Source organism: Anoplophora glabripennis, unplaced genomic scaffold (genome assembly GCF_000390285.2).
Source record: "Anoplophora glabripennis isolate ALB-LARVAE unplaced genomic scaffold, Agla_2.0 scaffold338, whole genome shotgun sequence".
Taxonomy (NCBI): Eukaryota; Metazoa; Arthropoda; class Insecta; order Coleoptera; family Cerambycidae; genus Anoplophora; species Anoplophora glabripennis.
This window is the reverse complement of record NW_019416449.1, coordinates 372895-390314: the sequence shown is the minus strand read 5'-3', so window position 1 is coordinate 390314 and position 17420 is coordinate 372895. Positions and strand designations below refer to the sequence as shown.

At 33.0% G+C, this 17420-nt stretch overlaps 1 protein-coding gene across 1 annotated transcript in view; it reads right to left on the bottom strand.

Annotated features, from left to right (window-relative positions):
• Window positions 1-17420, bottom strand: part of LOC108910935 (whirlin) — a gene marked incomplete at its 3' end in the record, with an annotated part of 217167 nt that overhangs the window by 150353 nt on the left and 49394 nt on the right. The window contains exon 4 of the mRNA XM_018715708.1: window positions 10941-11168. Coding sequence (XP_018571224.1) covers window positions 10941-11168 — 228 coding nt within the window. The remainder of the gene's footprint in view (window positions 1-10940; window positions 11169-17420) is intronic.

The window sequence follows — 17420 nt, the reverse complement described above, 5'->3', positions numbered from 1 at the left end:
GAAGTCTCTCCATTCAAGCGCTGAAATTATTACATAAATTATTCATTCCAATTTTCAGGGGTGGTATGTGCAATGAAGTTTAAAAGGCCTTAATTCGACTACCAAACTTTTACAAGGTGTCCCTTAATATAAATTAACACAAAATTTCAAACAAACTAAAGGTCAATTCTGACATAACAGCTTGAAAATGACCTGCTAAAACAATGCTTGTTCTTAAATAGCTTCTAAACTATTTACTAAATTTGGTACACAGTTTTGGTTTTTTTTTGCCACCCATTTTTTCATAGCCGACTTGGTAAAATATTTATACATTTTTTTTTTCGGGAATATGTAAATTTGGATCCTGTGGTATGGAAGAGTCATGAAATTAAAAATTATTCTTCTTGAGAAATGTTGCGAGCCTAAATATGAGTCAATAGTACCCAAAAATGTGTACCAAATTTGATGGTGATACTTCAAGTAATTTAGAGAAAAATCATTGACAACAGGCCATCTCCATAATGCATCAGAATTGATGCTAATTTACCAAGGAACACCCTTTAGAAGTTTGCAGTTGAATGAATTACAAGACATTCTGAATAACATTTGAGTTTGTAGATACATATACTACATAAAAATTGAATTTGATGATAGTTGTTAATCCGACATTATTCATTCTCATCCACATATCTGACAGTTATGTGTCAATTCGTTGCTGTTTTGAAAGTGTAATGTTGACAAGTAATATATCGACATGACAGAACACCAAAATTTTACGTACTATAGAAATATAAATAACTACACTGTATAATGGGTACAATCGAACAACTAAGTGAAAAGGTGCTGGACGAACTGGAAAAAATTGTGGAGCTTGCAAAAAACGAGACCACTAAACTTTTCGATGAAGCAACGAACACAGCAAAACAAAGAATTGAAGAAATTAAAGTGGCGGCGAAAACTAGGGCGAAACAAATATGTGAAACTGGGAAAGATATTAAAGAGTCAATGATGAAGGATGTGGAAACACTAAACCAGAAAAACATAGAAGCTATAACATTAGTTGAAAAAGAAGCGGTTAAAACATTAAATAAAGTGTTAGATGAATCGAAGACCAAAATCGAAAAAATTTACAGTAACACTCTATTGATAGTAGCTAAAGCCTTTGTACTCGATAATTTAAAGACTATTTTTACTTTTTTTGAAGACAATTTGAGACGTTGTATTGAAGTTATACACAATTTTGCCCAGGAAGCTATCAAATGCATAAAATCTTTTTATGGGTTACGGTCACTTGATCAGGAAGGCTCATCTACCTTACAATAGGTACACCTGCAACTTTATAGAATACTTATATTGAGAGGTTTAAAAATACAAATACACTTATATAAATATTTAAAACTAATAGTTTTATTTAAACGAAGTGAAAATTTCTGTGGATTTAGAGAATTTATTTAATCAATTAATCCATCTATGTCTATATTTTTAATAATTTCAGTTTGGTTTAGTTGGTATAGGATAATATTTGAATTTCTAAGTAATTTTAAATAATTTATATTGGCTTCAAATAATATTATGTTAAAGCTATACTAAATTGACCAAAAGCATGTGTTGCATGTTGTATTAATTAAGTGTTTTAATAAAAACGAAACTTAAATTAAATTTTGAAAACCTTTTTTTTTGAAGTATTATCCTGTACCTTCTAATACAAAATTAACATATAGATACAGAAAAGGGGTACGAATTAAAAATTAAAAATAATACATATTTTTAATACCCATTACATTACAACAAATTATTTATGATTTATAACAATACTTTGACAGTTTTATAATTAAGTAGTTAATTTCTGTGTAGAGTATATAACTAATAGTTGTAATGTACAGCAATGTTATTAGCTATTAATTGTTTAAAGGGAAATAGAATAGCAAAATATTAAATTTCAATACAAAATACTCTGATTTATTACACAATTTATTCGTTTAAAATTATCTAAAAGAGTAAAGATGTCCTGGTGCTACTATATTAAATTAATCTGGTGAATTTTGGTTGATCTATGATAAATAAGAAAAAATCGCAACATTGTGACAGTGAATTTACAGAAGCTTTACAATAATAATTTTTACAATAAGGAGTTTATTTTTAAATTTAATTTCCGAAAATATCTTTTTTGCAAGTAATTAAATATTTGTTGTAGCAACGAAGTTATGTACATTTATGTCACGTAATTTTTACGATTACTATTCCTAACATACGATTGATAAAAGATGTTTCTAAAAAATTGTCACATTTATGGGAAAAAGTAAGTCAACTGTATAGAAAATATATTTTGAAATTAATATTGTTTTAAGGATTTTGAAGAAAATGTGGATACCTATATAGGGTGTCTGGTAAGTATATGGCGGAAATGTATAAGGGAGGTCAAAATAGTGCGCCCCTTAATGGAGAAACAGAGACCCAAAGGGGTACCCAGCGATTTACCTTTTCGGTTCTAATTTTTGAACCGACTTAATATTTAATAAAATTTTAATATTTTATGTAGACCACAAAGGCTCATAAAGCCATAGGTACTACAGTAGATGTTTTACACTGTTAGAGAAGTCAGGTGCCACTCGTTGTGCCAAAATTTTGACAGGTGTCAGTTTATAGAGCTGATAACTGAATTTTTAAATACTTTGGTCATTTCTCTTTAAAAAAGGTGTGATTTGTTTCGATAAAATTAGCCGTTTTCGAAAAAAATCAGTTTTTGTATATTACGTCATTAAAATAATAAATCAGAGTTCTGCAATAAACACTAGTCATTTTTATGTCGTTATTGAAACACTTGTAAAAATTATCTGATTGATTGAATACACAAAACTAAATAATGGAGCATTATTCCTATAACTAATATGCTGACATGCATCTAATTTATGGACAATCACTCGGCAATTGTGTTGAGACCAGAAGAATTTATTCTGATTCATTTCAAAACCAACGTTTACCGCACCGAACAATTTGTGAAAGGGTTGATTGTAGTTTACGAGAAAGAGGTAAAGAGTCAAGTGAAATAAAAAATGCTAAAGTAGCTAATTTTATGCTAATACATTTTAAGAAGTTTTTTGCCGCATCGTGGTAGAGAAGGGCCTTCAACAAGAGCAAGGAACCTTCAGTTAGAGGAGAAAATTCTGGATGAGATTGCTGAAAATCCCTCCAATAGTCTAGGAAAGCTGTCGGTTCAACTTCATGCGACAAAGTGGACCGTTCATGAGACCCTTCCAGAACAACTGTTACATCTTTATCACGTCCAAAAGGTACATGAAATGTCTTCCACTGATTATCCTGCAAGAGTCAATTACGCAAATTGGTTTTTGCAACGATTTTGGCAAAATACAAATTTTATTAGTATTGTTTTGTTCACGGAGGACGCCAGTTTTAATCAAGACGGAGTAATGAATTGCCATAATTTGCATATCTGCCATGAATAAAATCCCCATGCAATAGTACCTACAGACAAAGCACCAACAAAGGCTCATGGTTAACATATGGGCGGGGATTATTAGGAATCATCTCGTGGATCGTTCTTTTTTGAAGACAATAAATGGTGCCATGTATTTGCAATTCCTGCAACAAAGCTTAAATGATTTATAGAATACGTGCCCTTAGAAATTAGAAATCAGATGTAGTTTACGTTCATTGCCCCATTTTAACAATTTAGTTCAGTCAGCACTTATAAAATACTTTTGGTTATCAATAGATAGGTCGAGATGTGCCGATTTTATGGCCACCGAAGTCGCCCGACATGACTCCATTGGATTTCTTTTTATGGGGAAATTTAGGAAATTTATAGAGGCCTGTGTATTCGACGCCAGCTCTCATCAGGTAAAAACCTGATAGAAAAAAATAATACACCATTGCAACGAAATTCGAGACAATTTTTAACAGCTTTTCATTTAAGTGATTTGGAAATGTATCAGAATAAATTCTTCTTGCCTCCACACAATTGCCGAGTACTTCCATCCATAAGTTAAATGCATGTGCATTAATGAAATGTAATAATTTTTTTCAATATTTCAAATGTCAAGCATTACTTAAATACCGTTATTAAATCTATCCAATATTCTGCTTTCAATTCATTAAGGCTTTGGGTACAGAAGATGAATGTTGTGGTTACTTGAAGGTATAAATTTGTCGAAACCAATGTTAAACTGAAACAAGGTATATTCGACGGTCTCAGAATTCATAAAATATTGCTTAGTGTATTAAAAATTAAAAAAACTGAGAAGGCGAAGCCTCAAAAATCGAACAATTTTCCAACAGTTCCAAATATGTGTTACTGCTTTTTAGTAACGCACCAGAAACAGGTGTAGGAGGTAGTGTAGGCTTAACATTTTTAGAGAAATATTCTGTTGAGGCTGTGACACTGAATATATTACACTTGATTCAACATGATGCAAGATTTTGTTTTCAACTGGTTTTCTAACAAACTTTCATTATAGCCTTTTGCCTCCTATAAAGACTTCCTTATGTCGTTTTAACGTTTAACGTTTAACCACCAGTGTCAACAAGCATAGTTGCTGGAATATGGCGATACTAATTTCTATTTGGTACTTTCCTTTTTGGTTTTGGTTTTCCAGTAATTGTAAAATTTCTAGATATTTGTTTTAGAATCTGGCATATTGCAAAAATAACATTTGCCAATAGCCTTGAAAATCAGTACGTTTCATTTGATATACCTCATTTCTTTCGGTAGGAGCCTATTATACCGATTATTAAAACAACTAAAATATACTATACTAAAACAATTATTTAAAACAAAATGTTAACTATCTTTATTACCATCGAACCTAAGGTATTTACTTTTATTCACATAAATATTGAGACCTTTTCAGCCCATAACCGTCAGACTTTCTTTGTAAGAACGACGTCAATTTTAAACAATTCACAATATTTATGATTTAGACTAATCATTTCCTCAGCATGGAGTGAGTTTTCCGCAAAGTGCATGATTTAAACTATGACGCTCTTTTATCTTCTCGGTTCTCTCTATGAGTCGGTCGGTTGTGTTTTTTTATTATTATTTTTAGCTATGGTGTGTGCACCCCCTGTAACTAATTTTCGGAAAGGTCTTTTATTCCTCGGACTGAACTCTAAACGGCAAAATTAGTTAATAATTTATTTATTGTTTTCACACGTCACGGGCGTCCCTATTCGGACGCCGCTTTTCGTGACGCTCCTTCGACTAACGGAATGTATGGGCGGCGGTGGTCGGCGGCCAGGGGGAATGAGTAACGTCACAGGGACGAACTCCGGTTATTATACTCGGTTAGTCTCGGGCGCCAGTTTCCCTATATTTTACGTAAATTCCAGGGGTCAACTGTATTTCTTTTTGGGGAAAACGGCAGAGAGTAGTTTTCTCAGTGTGGTTTTATTTTTAAATATAAAATTAAACGGAATTATTTGTGTATTCCTACAAAATGGTATCAGCGTTTTTGCTGGTTCGGAATCTTTTCAGTTTACTTTTGATTTTGAAAGAAATACACCTATTAATTTTTACTGGATTTATTCACGAGGAAAATATTAAAACTTTTTACAAATACAAATCGTGTCAATGTTAATTTCTATCCACTGCGAAATGACTGGAAATATTTATAAGTTAACTAAACAATAACTATATACAATATCGGTGTTAGAGACAAATCTAAAAATTGTAGGTTTCGGTTTTTACAACTTTACTTATCACCTTTTTAACAGATTTAAAAGAAATATGTGCTTTTATGAATGGAATCAAAAATAAAACATTTGCTATTCTGACGGTTTTAAGTAAAAAGGTGATTTTTAAATGGTACTGATAAAGAAATGAAATATTAGTAAATGTTTTGTCGGTCCCCGCTGATTCTGAAAATAAAACAAAATTATACGGAATTATTTCGGAATAATTTACACTCAGGTCGGCGGTTAAATAGCGGTAATGTTACTCTCAGGTCGGCGGTTAGATAACGGTAATACGGTCCAGCAAGCAACAGAAAATTAATAAGCGGTAAGCGGTAGCAATAACCAGTGAAGAAAGCCCAGGCGGTGCAAAGCGGAAAAATCAGGTGGCGATAGGATGGTAAAACGGGATCCGGAGTATCTCGCCTTGCAATTCGGACTGTCCTCTAAGTTTTATATGTCCTGGTGACCGACGTTGGCGGACTCTCAGTGTACAACGCTTCCCGGTCTGATAGGTATACACGCCGATCAGGGAGAACCGTACGTATAGTATATGGAACGACCCGGAGATTGGGTATACACGCCGAACCTCTAGGTGTTAGTTCGCATATCCCCTATTACTTGGCGTACATCCTGGTGCGGGACACCGGGCAACGCTGTAGTGAACACGAAGGCTTCGTCAAGATTGGGTATACACGCCGAATCCTACGATTGCTCTGTCGTGTGGGTTGAGAAGGACGGTGGAATTTGTGTGCGGGTTACCAAGAATATTCTTCTCGGGCCCACAGTAATTCCACACTTAAAGCGTACAAATCTTTTCGGACTTGTACTCGGTCGGAACGGATAATAATAAAAGGAAAATAATTCTTAATGGGTTCACTGGCTATTCTTGGCTAGCTTCGGTGGCTGCTGGTGGACTTCTGGACGGTATTGAGTTCTGGATAGGAACTCCCGGTGGACTTCTGGTCGGTATCGAGTTCTGGCTAGGAACTGCCGGATTAACACAAGTCGTAGTGGGATCTTCACGTGACTAGCGACTTGTTCGAGTGGGGTAACGGTCGGTCGGACCCGCGAGCGGATATTTGATATATAATTATAGACGCCGGAGTAAAATAGTCCGAAATAAAACAAATATTTAAAAATTCTTAACATAATAAAATTAAAATAAAACAGGATCATTACAAAACGTACATTTTCAGATTTTTTTGACGAAAGTCCATAAATTGGTCATAACATTTCTATCTCCCCCTTTTTTTTTGGTAATAAATATTTTCTAACCATTTTAAAAGAGTTCGTTAAAGCTACTTAAATAACGTTTCAAATAGAGCTGACGACAACTATCTGGCACTGACAGTTCAGTATATATATTTGAAAATGAAGCCTACAAAAATTATGTGTGAAATGTAAATGAAAAATTTATTAATTCAATGGAAGAAATTGCTGAGAACATAAGAAAAGAGGTGCAGAAGGCTTTGGAGTTTTCTAAAAATGAGGCTACAAAACTGTTCGACAATACAACAGACTCAACCAAAAGTAGAATTGAAGAAATTAAAATTAAAGCAAAAACTAAAATGGAAGAGGCCTATGCAGGCGGAAAGGCTGATAAAGACACTTTCAAAAAAGATATTGATAAGATAAGCCAGGAAAATATAAAATCTGTCAAGTCCGCGGAAAAAGAAACTGTCAGTACCTTAAACAATTTATGGAAGAAGTCAAAGACAAAAATTGAAGCTATATATAACGCTTCATTAGCTGCTAAAGGAAATAATGTTCTAGCAAAGACCTTGAAAGAGATTTTAAAATTTGTTGAGAACAGCTTGAAGACTTGTACTAAAGTTATCCATAGTCATTCCCATGACGCTATCAAATACATTAAGTCAACTTCTAAAGATTTTAAAAAAATTTCTTTAAATGCCACGTCAACTTCAAAATAATGTAGGTATTTTTCAACGTTTATCCAATAAAAAAGTACAAAGTACGTGTGTAAGTATGTATGGCAATTTTTAAATTTTTAGATAGAAGTAATATAAATCCTTATGAAGAATATGGGAATTTTAGAATGTACTTTTGTGTGGAATACATACGTGTAATCAATGAACTGGTATTAACCACCAAATAAGAAATTGCAGAACAATTTTTATTTTATACATTTTTCTCAAACCTGCTAAAAAAATATAATGAGAAAATCAATAGCTACTATGTCATTTGTCAAACAAGCACCGTCTGACTTTAATATAATTGTTTACAAAATGTTCTTTGCCATTTTCACATCTGAAATTATCATTCCTAACGTCTATCTAAATTATAATAGTGCAAAATGTCAGTTTTAGAATTATACAAACTTTAAATATGTGTGTGCGGATACTGAAATGCATCGGCCTAAATTTTACTAGCAGAAATGTCTTCAAAAAGTTAGCGCCATCGAAATGTTTTAAATTTTTGTCACTTTGTCAAGTTGTCCCATGTGTCAATATACGAAAATTTAAATGTAATATGTAAAGCAAGACGGACATAAACTTTATTATGGAAAACCGTGAAGAATATGAGTTCCAAGATGCCTTTGATGCATGTAAAAAGGACGCTGAAAGACATTTTGCAAATATCGTTGACGAAGCCAAGGAAAACATTGAGAAAATTAAACACACATCAGCTGCTAAAGTAGAAGAAGCCAGAAAAAACGATTCTTTCAAGAAGGATTTAGAAAAATTTGTAAATGAAAACGTAGAAGAAATAAAATCTATAGAAAAAGAAACTGTCGCTACACTAAATAGTTCATGGAAGGAATCAAAGATGAAAGTAGAAAAACTTTATAACAGTTCGACAACAGCACTAGGTAGTAGCCTTATATTCGATAATATGAAACTCATATTAAATTCCTTTGATCACATACTAAAAAAGTATACTGACATTATACATGAAGTGGTTCATGAAGCCATCAAATATGTAAAATCGATGTCCAAAGAATATAAAAATTTAGGAGCCTCATCAAGCTTACAATAATAAACGTATAAATTAAATATATCACATAGTGACCAAGTGTGTTAATATAAAAATATAAGTACCTACGTTTATGAGTATTATTTTACACTTTCCAAAAACGTGTCAAAAATTCAAATGTCTCAAAATAACTCATATGCCCAGTGTTATGAAGGCTAGTTAACTATTAATCAGAAGTTACCTAGAGTACATTCCAAGTTCAAAAATGTCCTGTTCAACAGGCACACATACATACCGCTTTGGCTTATATATTTTTTAATTATACAGGGTGTTGGGGAAAGTTCGTCCCAAATTTAAGGAGGTGAAAGTAGAGCAAACAATAGTAAAAAAGTTCCTATAAACATTGGTCCTCCGGAGAACCGTTACTGAGATATGGCCCTCCAAAGGGCCATATGCACTTTGCATTTCATTCGATTTTTTTATAACCAGGAGACGCTCTTCTTACACTCGCAGTAGGATTATGTTAAAAGAATCCTAAAATTACTTCGTCTGCTTGGACGACCAAATTCATGATATCTTGGAGTTAGGGCTCCTGATTCCATCGTTCTTGCATGAATTTTCCCAAACAATATTGCAGAAGATTGCCATCTATCAGGGAAACGTTGCCGATATTTTCTTGAGCCGCTAGACTATTTCCATTACAGAAACCATAAATAAGCACAAAGATCGCAATTAAGAAAATAAAAAAACATAAGAATTTAAATGATAGCACGCGAAAGTGGCAATCATTAGTATCATTACCATGAAAGATGCCTACTGTGAGAAAATGTTAAATAAAAGTTACTGTTCTGAGCCATACCTACATTATTTAAAAATTAATTATTTCTGACTAAACTACGCAGAATTAAAAAAAAAAGACATTTTTTTCTTCAAAAACGTCTAATTCATCAAAAAATAATATTATTTGCGTGATAATTCAAAGGAATAAAAAAAATCGAAACATTTCTGCTAAAGGCAGTTAAACAACTACCTTATAACCGATTTTGATGAAACTTGTGGTAGTTAAAGACCCATATGGTATGATTATTACCTACTATTTTCATTCCATTATTTTAATCAGAAAGAAAGATATTTTAAAAAATATCCAAAGAATAAGACCAATGTTTATAGGAACATTTTTTAATATTTTTGGCTCTACTTTCATCTTATTATTTTATAGAATATCACAGATACATATTAACTAATAAAATTAACTCAAAATTGAATGATAAATTATGAATTGACAAGTTGACACAATGTGACAGTTTTTCCAAAGTCATCTCGTGCGACCGAAAATAATAAAGATTAGGTTTTTCCAGAAATGTTGCTATATCTTAAAAACTAACAACTTTAGGTGTAGAACATACTTAATATAAGTTGAAGTGGACCGATATGTGAATAAAACAGAACACTAAAATACAGGGTGTTCCATTTGAAAAATGTTAGAAAATCAAGTTTGAACTTTCTTAAAATGATCGTATTATAAAAAATACCCTGTATGAAATATCCATACTAGCTAATATAGGAGTCTTTGTCTAACATTTGCCTATAACTCTCTCAAATATTTTTGGTCCAAGTGTTAGTAGTTGAAGGTTAATACAACTTCTTCTAGGTCATGCTTTTTCCAAAATTCGAAGAGTTTTCTGCATAACTTGGCAACCCCGCACTAAAGTGTTAAACTGTTTATATTGTCATATATAGAATTTTCTCAAAAATCCATATTTTTAAAAATATGCAGGGTGTTCCATTCAAAAAATGTAATATTTGGCGTTTCCCGTTTTTATTCATCGCCCTGTGTGTTTCAAATTAATTTTGTTTCTTACGTTTTTTGATTCTGTACAACTTTTATATAAACTTTTTTTTTGTTTTATGAATAACAAGGGATTTATTTTACTTTCTCACACTAATGGCCCACCCTGTATGATTTTTGGCGATTTTTCACTATTTTTTTTCCAATTACTCAAGAATTTAGTTTAAGCTAAACGAACTTCAGATGCAGATTCAGCATGAAATCTATTGTATCAAATCAAAAGTGCAGATTAATTTTTTTTATATATGTGCCGGTGTTATTATATCTGTAATATTGTTTTCTATTATCATATTACTTCTAGATATTGTCATACTCTTAATTTTCCTTTACATTTGGTTATTCATTCTGTTAATTTCTCCAGTCTCCTGTTCTTACTCCCCTGATGAAGTTAACAGAATATGCAACGAAACGTCAGGAAATGATAGATGACATAACTTCACGGAATAATAACCAAGAAATTGGAGATGATAATAAAAATGGCACTTACCCTCCGTATACTCCTGTCCTTACTCGACGATCTACCATAACCGTATCTTTGGGGTGGTACCAATCCACTTCTGCTGTATTCCAGGGGCGGCGACACGGGCCTGCCATGCCGATCCATCCATGAACAAGTCTGGCGCATCTGCCAAGGAGCACCCCCACCCATTACTCCTCCAGTTGGTAAAGTCGGTGATCGCACAGTCATGCTCAACTTCCTACATGATTTTAACATCTGGAAAGATTAAAAGTAAGAGTTAATATTGGGATACGAACACAGTGGAGCATCGAGGCTTTAGATTCAGAATTATTATAGCAACTAAATGAGTTGTAATTAATTGTTGAAATTATTACAACAGATCTCTACTACGCTTCGCGCAAGATGTTTTACAAATTTATACAGAAGGACCACACACACAGTTAATGGAGATCAGCAACCCGTCAAATTGTCTGAATATGAAATATGTTATATATAGTTTGATGTCCTGATCAAAAGTTGGCACGGGCCTAAAACCCAAAAATGAATACTTATCGAGAAAAGTGAGTCCCATCGTGGTTATACACATAGTCTTATAGTCTTCTTTACGAAAGAATATTTTTGAAAGAATAAAAAATGTAGGCATAAAGAAAATTGCAGGCGCGGAGTTGGAAAGCGAACGTAAAATAAGAAAAACAGACTTAAAGTAAAAAAGTTGTCAAGAAGCTAAAAAAAAAATCAGGAACAATGAAAGAAAAAGGCAAGCGCAAAGGAAAAAAGCGGACATAAGTAAAGTAAAAAAGCGGGCGAAATGTAAATAAGCGGGCGCAAAGCAAAAAATTACATAGAGTAAAAGTAAGCAGGCGTGTAATAAAAACAAGCAGACCGTAAGTAAGTAAAGTAGGTGCAAGGAAAAATGCAGGCTTACAGTTGATGTAAAAACGGGAATAAAGTAAAAAGAGTATCATAAAAGAAGCATGACTAAAAATGGCAGACGTAACGTACTAAATAAGGGGACAAAAAAACGGGAGTGAAAAGTATAACAAATGGACTTAAACTAAAAGAGGAGGTGCAAACCAAAAATGCGGGCGCAAAGTAGAAAAGCGTAAAGAAAAAAGACAATGAAAGCATACAGAAGAAAAATTTGGCATAAAATAAAAACAACTCACATAGAGTAAAAATTAAGGTAGAAAATAAAAAAGCACGCGCGAAGTAAAAAAACACGCTCATAATAAAAATCGGGCGTAAAAGAAGTGGGACAAATATTGCAGGTGTAATGTATAATAAGATGATAAAAAAATACGGACGAATACTAAAAAAGGGACGTAAACTAAAAGAGCGGGTCTGAAAGTGAAAAAACCCTGTGGAAAAAATAAAGATGATACGTAAAGATGACGTAAAATAAAAAAGTAAGCAGAAAATACGAACGTAAAATCAAAATAAGGCGCAAACTAAAGAAACTGGTGGAAAGTAAAAAACACGAGTAAAGAAAAGCTGACATAAGGTAAAAACAACCGTAGATTAATCTTAATCATAAAAGTTAACATAATGGTTATGCTAACTTACATCAGCTATAAAAACTTGATCTCCAAATCACATAAGATCTCAAACAAGAAACTGACAGAGAACTCACAGAGAAAGAGATAGTGAGACTTTTACTTTCCGTAAAAAAACTATGTAGGTATAAACGCGATAAGATTGGTTCACTTTCATTCCATTCATTTTTGGATCTTGGAGCCATGACAACTTTTGATCAGGATATCTCAAACTATAACATATTTCATTTTGAGACAATTTAATAATAGATTGAATTACGCTGTAAAGTGAATAGCTACACTTGTGTTTGATGTCTACTCAACAAATAACGCGTTATTTGATAAAATAATTTCATCATGGAGATTGCGGTCGCTTTACAGTTGTATTATACATATGAGCGTCAATTATTATTTTATGCTCTTTGCCTAGAATCCGTTTGAAACACTTCTAAAAACTCTATTATATTTTCGTTGGACCACTCCATTTTTGCAACCGTATTACACCATGCTCGAAGCTCTAATGCGTTGCAATAGAGAATGCTAGTGTAGCCACCCACATCCATGCGATAAATGACGCCCAAACCACTTTGATGTGTCAAAAATGACCACCACCAACGGCTAACGCCATTAATAATGACGATGATAAATTAGCGGCTAAGTCATGGTTACACCTACGTTTACTGCAAGATAGTGCGATAATTACCGGCATTAGGCGTTAGTGTGGCACTGCATTATCGCCTAATTGTTTAACGCCATTAATAATGACGATGAAAAATTAGTGGCTAAGTCGTGGTTATTACACCAACGGTTTAATGCAAGATAGTGCGATAATTAACGACATTAGGCATTAGTGTGGCCAGCATTATCGTGTAACGTCTAACGCCATTAATAATGACGATGATAAATTAGTGGCTAAGTCGTGGTTACACCTACGTTTAATGCAAGATAGTGCGATAATTAACGGCATTAGGCGTTAGTGTGGCCCAGCATTATCGCCTAATTGTTTAACGCCATTAATAATGACGATGATAAATTAGTGGCTAAGTCGTGGTTATTACACCTAGGGTTTAATGCAAGATAGTGCGATAATTAACGGCATTAGGCATTAGTGTGGCCAGCATTATCGTGTAACGTCTAACGCCATTAATAATGAAGATGATAAATTAGTGGCTAAGTCGTGGTTACACCTACGTTTAATGCAAGATAGTGCGATAATTAACGGCATTAGGCGTTAGTGTGGCCCAGCATTATCGCCTAATTGTTTAACGCCATTAATAATGACGATGATAAATTAGTGGCTAAGTCGTGGTTATTACACCTAGGGTTTAATGCAAGATAGTGCGATAATTAACGGCATTAGGCATTAGTGTGGCCAGCATTATCGTGTAACGTCTAACGCCATTAATAATGCAGATGATAAATTAGTGGCTAAGTCGTGGTTACACCTACGTTTAATGCAAGATAGTGCGATAATTAACGGCATTAGGCATTAGTGTGACCAGCATTACCATTAATAATGACGATGATAAAAACAGAGTAAATACACCCAGCTTTATTATTTATGTAATACAACAATCTTCAAATTAAACATGTGACAAATAGAAAGAACAACAAAAACGTTAACAACCATTTAACATAAAATGAGAGTGCCAGGCTCACCTAGAGCTCCTGTGGGGAAAGAGCATGGCAGAGAAACCCACGATCGTTGCTCTTACCACCCAAATATAAGTACAAAACAACTGCTAACCAAAGGTATAAATTAAGATCCTTTGCTAATGATAAATAAGACAAATCTCATTTAATGTGTCACTAAATATCATCTGTTACCTCATATTAGTCATACACACTTCCAAGTAAAAATGAAGAGGTTTGGTGTTAGTTAGCCGGCAGAGCCGGAAGGTACTGGAGTCCCATACGGGAGGCGATCCAGCTATAGTTGAGATTTCGGAAGATCCTTCATAATACTGGAGTCCCATACGGGAGGCAATCGAGTTTAATCCAGATTCGTTCCGCACGGGCGAAAATGTCAGTAAACTCAACAAGGCTCGTATAGGCGTATGACATAAAGTGAGCACAAGAAATCAAAGAACAATCTAATCATGATAAAACAAGTTAAATGTGAAACAAAGAAGTCGTTAATGCAATACCTGGGCAGTCACGACAATATACATATTTTAACATGTAATAAATAATGAGCAATCTTTAATAATAATTGTAACAATTTTATATTAGAAAAATACACACCCCTGAGCGTAAGACAATGAAGGCTAAACATATACAGAATTATTATCATGAAACATCTAGGTTTTTCGAACAACGTTATCATGACAAAAACAAGTTAGATGTGAAACAAAGGAGCCATTATTGCAATGTCCGGGCGTCCACACAATATATATATTTTAACATGAAACAAACAATGAGCAATCGCCAACAATAACTTCAACAATTTCACCCAAGAAAAACACATGCCCCTGAGCACAAAGCAATGGAAACTAAACATACAAATAACCATAATCATGAAACATCTATAACCATCACAATCATAAAACTACATAGAACAACCAACAACAAAGTACCTAGCATAATGGAAGAAAGTGCGATAATTAACGGCATTAGACGTAAGTGTGGCACCAGCATAACTGTGTGCGTGTTCTTACTCAAATATATTGCAAATTTCAGTCCACTTTGGTATTATTTACTAATATTAATTATTATCTTCTGTACATTAACTGTAAAAAATTTAATTTAACAGGGCACCATCACTTAGATAATTACATTTCCTTATTTAATTATTATTAACTAACCACATTTTCTAATTTATTTGTGGGGTATTAGCTGGCATAATAATCCGCTAATGGTTATTTTAGGCTGGTGGGAAGGTTATTAGACTTCCTTACGGAGCTATATGCGTTATGAATATAAATGAGATAATTTTCTGTAGCGTATTCTCGCCACTTCTTACTTTTTTCTGGTTATCCCAAACATCATCTTGCTGACATAATAGCGCACTTTCTGGGCCAAATTTATAAACGTGATATGTTTCTTTCATCATATATTCTTATCGCGCAACTGCAAGCTCTCGCTGTTTGGTGTGCTTTTAAGGAATATATTCTATATATTTTTTGTTTTGTAGTAAAAGCGAAGTTTAATTTTCACTCGTTTATTTGTAGCTTTTTCCTATTGTCTGAATAAAGTTTCCTTGGAGGAAAAACGTAGATCCATATATCTTTAGAAGTCAATGAAATTGTAATGGTATGTTAAAAAAGTGTTATTTTTTATTTCATTAATGTGAAAATTTATATGTATATGCAGTCATTTTTTCTGTCCTCTTCTTAAGCACATCTTAAAGAAAACAAAATATTTTTTTTTTGCAAAAACATTACTCTGTTAAATTTTTCATATAGCTTTAGTTTTTGATTATTATTCATAAACATAACAATTGATTTTTTTACATACAGGGACATAATTTCAGGGATGTATGTAACTATTTTATTCCCTAACTTTAATGATCCATGATATTTAAAATTGAGCGTTATCCCGTTATGTAGGAAAAGAAGTTATTATTTGATATCAAAATCAGCACATGTAATGTCCTCTAAGAGCTACATTAATATGTTCAGATCAATATTTCCAAAACTACCTTAGTTGTAACTCTAACTTTCCTTAATATCAATATTTGAACTAATATGAACTAATATAAGTTTAGTCGATGAGGTATTCGCCAAATATCGAGCAACAATGTCTATGAATGAGCAATATCTCATACCACTAGCTGTTGCTGATTCCCAGAAATTCAAAGCGAAAATTTTATGCAAGTATGTGTAGTGGTTCTAAAGTTACAACCCATTAGAGTTTCAAAGTCTTTCAAACACGCAATATCTCAAAAATGATTAACGTTAAAGGCTAAACATGGGTTGCTTCGAAGTTAGCTAAGTGTGTTGTTTGCCAATAAGTTTACCACTTTAAACCCTATAAGGCAATGACAAATTTTTAATTTAAGATAGTTAAGTTAACTTTATGCGGCACTTCCTCGATTTTGTAGGGTCAACAGAAATGTTTGGTTATTATTTTATTATTTAAAAATGAATATTTATTTACAGATATATTTAAAAATAATGTTACATCACTGTTACTGCGGAACAATTTTTGACAATTAAATACGCATTTCCAAAATTGTGGGAACTCTCACTGCATTTGCCCTATACTTGAATAAATGTATTTAATGTCCTTTTAAATATTCGAAAATTGGATATAAAAATTATCGTTAAGAGAAATGTTAGAAATAAACAAACATGCGCACATATACATATTTCTCATAGAACTAACCAATCAATATTCGCCTAAAACCTTTTTAAAATCATAAAGCAGAAAAGAAAGAGAATGTATATTTTGGTGTATTAGTATGTCGAGGAGTCATATAAAGTACCAACTCATCATTTTTTCTTTTGAATATCTAATTATGCAAATTAATTTATATTGTTCCTACATCTTTCAGCTGGTAGAAGAATGATAATTATAACCCCGTAACTGAACTTTTGAATGGTTTTATATTTAAATTTATATGCAAATCTTAGTGGAGTTCAAAACGTGCTTTTTCAAGAGTAATCTGAACTTATTCAACTTAATTTATGTACTTATAAACATAGCTGTTCCTTTTGCATAATACCATATCTTGTTTATCATATTTTATCATATTATCTCTTAGGGTACAGTCTGATAAATACAGTAAATTTTAATCCGAACTTCATACTAAGGTAAACTCAAATTGCAACGTTTAAATGACGTGTTTTATTGTCATTTTTATCAGTTTACTTCAGTATTTCAATAGATACCAGCAGAAAGAAGCATTGGATACGACCAGTTGCAGAAGCCACTATGGAACGTCTCAGAGGAGCGTCATGGCCTAAGACCAATCAGAACCGAAATGAACATCAAGGCAGGCCTAGGGGTTCTAATAGCGGGTTTGCCCTCACAT